We start from the raw sequence: 7638 nt of genomic DNA, 5'->3' as shown, positions 1-7638 counted from the left end.
AAAAGGTTATAGTATATTAGTAGACCATTTATTATAAACTATTAATGATAAATGGTCACAAGTAATTTATTTCATTACCTGTGTAATATCCCTACTTATTACTTATGTATTTGATTAAGTGTATGTATATATATATATTAAACAAATCATCGATATTTCCATAAAATTATATCGGAGTATTGTTGCAAATATTCGATATGAATATTGTAATAATGTAAAATATCTAAATAAATGTGTAATTATCAAAATAAAATATTGATATTCCATTTTTAAATTTTGTATACAATTTTCTAGTATTTTTAAACAAAATATCGATATTTCGATACAACAATATCGGAATATTGTCGCTTACATTCCATATCGACTTTACAATACAAAATGTCGATATTTCTATTTAAAAATCTCTACACAATTTTCTAGTATTTTAAAACATTATTTTATCGAAATATCGATATTTATATTTCGATAAAATAATATCGCAATATTGATGCTTATAATCCATATCAATATTACAACAATATAAAATATCGAAATAAATATGAAATTATCAAAATAACATATCGATATTCCTATATTAAAATCTCAACACAATTTTCTTGTCTTATTATACAAAATAACCACATTTTGATAAAATAATATCGGAATATTGTTGCTTATATTCCATATTAATACTAAAATATTACAAACTATCGAAATAAATATGCAATTATCATAATAAAATATCGATATTCCATTTTTAGATTATCTATACAATTTTCTAGTATTTTAAAACAAAATATCGCTATTATGATAAAATAATATCGGAATATTGTTGCTTATGTTCCATATCGATATTACTACAATGTAAAATATCTAAAAAAATACGTAATATCAAAATTAAATATCGATATTCCTATTTTAAAATTTCTATATGTTAAGGTGGATCCACATGTTGACCGCTCGCCATGGCTCGGAGGCTCGTACAAATGCTCGTGGAGCCAAGTGGGGACCATCCACATGTCAGTGTTATTCAGAGAGGCAAACATGGAGGACGTTGAAGTGATTTCAGCAATTGCCCTGGGATTATATTATTTTTATTACAAAAGAAAAAAAGAAAACGTAAAATACGACAAATAAGATGGTGGATGACAACAATTCACAAAAATCGGACTAGATAAGCTTAAAATTAAATAAAAATTAATTAAACTCATCTTTTATTTTAACTTTCATAATTGTCCTGTTGTATATATAATCTTGTAAAAAATGTATACAATGGAAGATTAGATTGTAAAGATATACTAATACGTTTATTCTTCTTCCTGTATAAAGAATTAACCTATTGGGCATTGTGTTATTAAAGTTAACTTATTGTATTAACTATTTCAGCCTGTGGGACTGAAAGTGGTGCAAGTCATTTTTTATTTATTGTAAGAATTTCAATTGTTTATAAATGTTATTAAACGATGTATTTAGTTAAGAAATATGTTATTTTAGTGCATATTGTGTACTTAAACAACATATGAAAAGTGACAGCTCTCAGTTGCAACTAGACAAAGAACAATGGTGGAGACGCTACACGAGCGCCCTCACGAACCCCTTTGATCTGTGGCCAAAAAATATAGCGATATTTCAATAAAATAATATCGGAATATTGTTGCTTATGTTCCATATCGATATTACTACAATGTAAAATATCGAAAAAAATATGTAATTATCAAAATAAAATATCAATATTCCTGTTTTATAATCTCTATTTGATATATTAGTCATTTTCAACAAAATATCGATATTCCGATAATGTAATATCAGAAAATTGTTGCTTATATTCCATATCGATATTAAAGCAATAGAAAATAACGAAATAAATATGTATTTATCAAAATACAATATCGATAATCCATTTTTAATTATTCTATACAATGTTCTAGTATTTTTAAACAAAATATTGATATTACAATAAAATAATATCGGAATATTGTGGCTTATGTTCCATATCGATATTACTACAATGTAAAATATCGAAATAAATATGTATTTATCAAAATAAAATATCAATAATCCATTTTTAATTATTCTATAGAATGTTCTAGTATTTTTAAACAAAATATTGATATTACGATAAAATAATATCGGAATATTGTTGCTTATGTTCCATATCGATATTACTACAATGTAAAATATCGAAAAAAGTACGTAATATCAAAATTAAATATCGATATCCTATTTTAAAATTTCTATATGTTAGTTTAGTTATTTTAAACGATATTTCGATTAAACAATATCGGAATATTGTTCTTATATACCATATCGATATTACAACAATAGAAAATATTGAAATAAATATGTAATTATCAATATAAAATATGGATATTTCGATAAAATAATATCGGAATATTGATGCTCATATTCCCTATTGATTACAATAGGAAATGTCGAAATAAATATGTACTTATCCAAATAAAATATCGATATTCTATTTTTAAATTTTCTTCAATAAAACAATTATATTTTAGTTTATATTTGTTATGTTTATGATGTGGTTGTCGTGGTGTTGCTTCGCTTCATCGTTATTAAGAGTTTCTTATGTATTTTGATTAGGTATGGCATAAAGTAAGTCTTCCTATATCTTGCTATGGTATCATTTTATAATTATTATTACTTTAATTTGTTAAATTTTCGATATCGATATTTTAGTTCCGATATAATATCGATATCGATATTTTTCTTTCGATGTCCCATCCCTACTCAATCTGATCTGCAAAAAGGTACGCTTTGGCATTATTTGGCAGGTCCCTTTTAATGTTATTAATGAATATTAGGAATAGTACTGGGGAAAATATTTCTCCCTGGGGCACATCATTTTCAAATTTCCTGGCTCGGCTCCTTCTATTTCTCAAGCTGACTAGTGCTTTTCGATCCCTAAGGTAGTCGTTGAGCCATAGTAGGGCTTTCCCATTTATTACTATTTTGGCTGCTTTATGTAATAAGCCCTTTTATTGAAAACCTTAGAAATCATTCTTCACCTCTTCTTCTTTGTCTTCAGTAGGTGTATATACTTTAATAGTTATGGTATTAAACCAACAGTCTCTAATTCGTAATGCACTTATGCTCTCGTTAATTGGAGTGAAGTTCATGACTGACTTCCTAGCTCTTGGACTAACTAAGAAACCAGTGCCAACTGTTCCATTTTTGGAGTTTCTTCTGGGGTTAGTGTGCTGTCATCAATTGGGGTTTCACAGCCATCTAACCTCCTGTTAACGGTATACTTTACCTTTTTATTTCATTCACTAACGTTTGGGCGGCCCCTGGTCTTTATAAGCTCCAAATATTCCAAGATCCAATATGGAGTCAGTTATACAAAGCCAGGGTAGTTACCTTTATGACAGTCCGATGTTACGAGGCTAGTTGTAGATTTCATAATAAGGTGTTTTTTAAGGGACTAGGTTATCAGCCCTATGCCCAACCCCAATCTGAAGGACCAGGAGCTATGTCAGACACAAGGGTCCCTCACCTTCCCATACCTCTCAGGGTGAGAAGCTTAACTTTGATTACCTTTTTGCAAACTTGTGACCTACTCAACAATCTCAGTCCCCAGAATCAAAATATATACATAGATAATGACAAATAAAATAAGTGAATTTAAAATCAAACTAAATCTTATAAAATAAAAATATTAATAATATGTACGATTGAGGAGAATTTTATTTTTCTTAGTCGATTACTAAGGTTCATTAGTGTGTAATAATGAACCAAAATTAGGCCACAAAAACAACATGTAATTTCTCATGAAGCCTACAATTACGAATTATTATAATATTTCCCTGTTCTCACTTCAATTTTTTTTCATGAATGCCTATATACACTTTTGAAAGTTATAAAATAGTAAAGCAACCAAACGATTTCTTCCATGGAAACTACAATTTGAAATTACTTATAAATCTATTTTTGAGGTAAAATACAGCCTTCATAGTAGAAAAAAGGAGTGAAATAGTTCTTATTTTTTCCAATGACTACCACACATATTAGAGGTTGAAAATGGATCATACATAAGATTTACACATTTTCAGAAAATGACCCATTTACGTTCATGGGAGATGATAATGATCTAACTGCTGTCCAATAAATTTTCTTTCTTGCACACAGTTTCTTTTCTTCCCAGCTGCTTGTGGTGAAAAACATACTACTTGTGTTCCAAGTTTTTGTGCACCCACAAAAACACTGTCTCAAACCTACCGATTTAGTACCACTACCTCTTCATTGTTCTCACCTTAAGCAGTGTTGCCCTCTTCAGAACCCATTTTTGAACAAAAATCACATTTTAATTTGTCATAAGACACACCTAAATTTTTTTAATAGTGATCACTAGTGTTCACAATTTCATCCCAAAATGCAAGACGTAGTAGCCAAAAGAGCTTTTAATCTGGGTTCATGTTGGCAATACATTCTTTAAAGCATAAAATGAATTGCTTGTTTCAATTCACTAACTGATTCAGTTAGTTATTACATGACAATTCCATTAAAAAATACACTTCATTATTTGTTGTAGTCAGTAAAAATAAATAAAACAAAAACTGTACATCCAGATGTTTTTCCTTCACTCCCTCATTTTAACATTTTTTTAAACCATGATTAAAAGTACTCTTGCTCATCCTACAAGGGAAAATACTATGCCAGTAAGTAGGAATGAATTTTTGCAGTTCAAAATCATGACTTTTTGTTATTGAGATTTTAGAAAGTGAAATTTGCACATCTTCAGATAATGACCCAAATATTATTTTGTGTAATATAACCAGTAAAAAGATACTGCTTATGCACGATGACAAAAATATTAATTATAATAATGATGGGTTAATAGTAAAAACTTATTTATTAGTACCAAGATTTCGGCCAGAATTTATAGCCTTCATCAGGTCTAAGGACAAAAACAAGATAAGAAACATAATGAAAAAAAGTAATTACACAATGATTAAAAAATGAGTAGCAATATAGATACATAAATAGCCTTGAAAGAAATTGTAGTCTTAAGTATTAGAAGAAGATAAAGGCTACATGACAAAAAGTAATATTAAAATTAAGAAGAAGAAAGAGCAGAAATAAAAATACATATGAAAATTTAGTAAGTAAATATATGTAAAAAGGGAAAATTATTTAAAATTAAAGTTATTTTAATCCACTTATCTAATCTTCATTGCCAAATAAAAATTAAGAAGTCATGGAAGCATCCCATTATTGAATAGGTTTAAAAAATGCTTTGAGATTTTTTTTTGAAAACTAATAATAATAAATCCCCTCCTTCTAAACATCAATATACCGAACCATTAACAGAAGAACCCAGTAAGGAAAAATGGCATTTCTGGAGTACATGTTTTAATAAAAAAAAAAAAAATACCTGAAGAATTGAAAATATCTATACAGATTCCAATTCACAAAAAGTAAATGACGATAAATCTAACCTACTAAGGAATCACACTCCTAATGTACTATAATTTTTTTATTTATTCAAACAATGAAATTTCTTTTGAAAATTTGAAAAAAAGGTTCTATTTAATCTTTCATCAATTTTTTTTTTACAGGGAAAGGAACAGTTTGTCAGCGTTATACTAATTTCAAAGTTGCTTACAACTCAATTTATGGCAGAAAACTGTATAATATTTTAATTGATCAACCAATTATGTCAATTTCCGACAAGATTTAATAAAACATTTGATAAATTACAAACCAGTAACTATTATTCTGAGAAGTTTTAAGACCTTTAAAGTTAAGGTAAAAACATAACGATTATTGAAAATAATTTAGCACAATATAGGAAGGGTTGTGTGAAAAATTCAAGCTTGAGTAAGCTTATAATTATGTAAATATACCCATGCTTGGGTAACCTCAACTAGGTATTGTTAGGTACAGATCTAGAAATTACTAAATTAAATTCAGAAACAATTTAAAATAAATAAGGATAAAACAAAATATATGGCTGAAAGTAGAAAGTGAAATAATCTTACTTAAAATTTTAACAAAGACTGCCACAGTACTTTTCAAGATTTCAGTCTAGGAAGCCAATTTAAGTTTGGTCAGTTAAGCCAAGGAACCAAACTACAAGTTATCTCGTATGTTAGCTTCACAGGTAATAACACCTACTACGAGATAACTCATAGTTGGCAGTCAATGTGCTAAGACAGCAAATATATACTTCTTATTTTTCAGTAGCAAAATTACTCAATTCATGCCAATAGTGTAGTATTAATCCAGAATCAACAAGAAAAGGTCACAGGGATGATGAATTCTATAAAGGCTTACTTTGTTGATTAGGGGTTTTAAAGGGTTTCAGAGGAATTAGGTATGTAAGTATATTAGCATTGAAGATTTTTTGTAATTATTATTATCAATATCACTATTTTTACCTGTTAGCCAGTCCACCTGTGATGTTTCCTTGTATTCAATGCTGAAAGAGTTTATAGTACATCCATTGCTATCCCATAATTTTAAATTAAGGGTAACTGTACTGACATTGCCTTCGATAAAATTTGATTCTATCGGTTTTAAGGGTTTTCCACCTTCAGTCTGAGAAGTAATAACCGGTCCTGTATCACCTGTTCCAGCATTGTTAAAAGCACACATTCGGAGACTGTATTTGCTCCCACACATTAAAGAAGTAAGTTTAAAACTGTTTTTAGTTCTGCTTAGTCTTTCTTCATTCCATTGTAACATTTGAGTTGAAGCAGGTGCATGTTCTAACAAATATCCTCTGATTGCACTTCCTCCATCATCCTTTGTAACCCAAGACAGGTCGAGCCAGGTAGGACCTCTTCCAGTAATGGTTAATATGGGTGCTTCTGGAGGAACTTGGAAAAAAAAAGAAAAGTAACTATAAGAAATTCATTTATAAAATTTAGTAATGGGTATTAAATAATACTTATGATGATTTATAAATTTATTTTCACTAAAACTAGAGATGGATCTGAATCCTGAAACTGCTTTCAGTTGTCCATATTTAGTAAATAATTTGTGAGATAGTTTAAAAAAATAAAAATCATGTTGTTACATGTCAATGACGAGTTAATATGGCTAAATCAATTATTACAAGATAAAACTTGTCTGACAAATATTTGTTATAATAGATCACTTTCAAAGAATTTTTATAGAGTAATAGCACACTCTTGTATCATTGTTCATTTAAACTTATATTTAAGGGGCTAACAGTTTTCTTTAACAATATGTTAGAAATATAAAAGATACTTGAAATTTTAAATAAATTCTTGTAACGGTTGCCATGGTGAAATAAAAACACTGGCTAGATCTGTGTAGACAAGAGGTTTTAGGGTTGTCATGGGAAAAAAACAAAACATGAGCGATAGGTTCAGACTAGAGATACGACATCGACCAAAAAATATCAATGTTTTTAAACATCGATGGTCAATACTAAAACATCGATTTAAAAAAAACATCGACAAAAAAACATAGATTTTTTTTTAACCATTTCAGTAACATAAAGTCTGTTCCAAAGACTACGCATGCTCAGACCAGTCAGAAGTGCTTTCTGTATCAGAGAATGGGACATCGACTACAAAAAACTGATATATAGGAAGATGGTCAGGGTTGCGGTCAATTTAGCCACTGTTCCTAATTACCAAAAGAGACTCATCTCAAAATCCATTTATATCCATC

The 7638-nt window shown here is 28.8% G+C and overlaps 1 protein-coding gene across 2 annotated transcripts in view; it reads right to left on the bottom strand.

Annotated features, from left to right (window-relative positions):
- The window catches only part of LOC106684807 (cell adhesion molecule Dscam2), a 44191-nt gene extending 36880 nt beyond the window's left edge, over positions 1–7311 (bottom strand). For both annotated transcript variants that reach the window (XM_014427091.2, XM_067045128.1), the window contains exon 1: positions 6375–7311. In XM_014427091.2, coding sequence (XP_014282577.1) covers positions 6375–6681 — 307 coding nt within the window. In that variant the 5' untranslated portion in view covers positions 6682–7311. The remainder of the gene's footprint in view (positions 1–6374) is intronic.
- Between the last annotated feature and the right edge of the window lie 327 nt (positions 7312–7638).

Source organism: Halyomorpha halys, unplaced genomic scaffold, assembly GCF_000696795.3.
Source record: "Halyomorpha halys isolate HHAL.00 unplaced genomic scaffold, Hhal_1.1 Scaffold622.1, whole genome shotgun sequence".
Classification (NCBI taxonomy): domain Eukaryota; kingdom Metazoa; phylum Arthropoda; class Insecta; order Hemiptera; family Pentatomidae; genus Halyomorpha; species Halyomorpha halys.
This window is presented reverse-complemented; position numbering and strand designations above follow the sequence as displayed.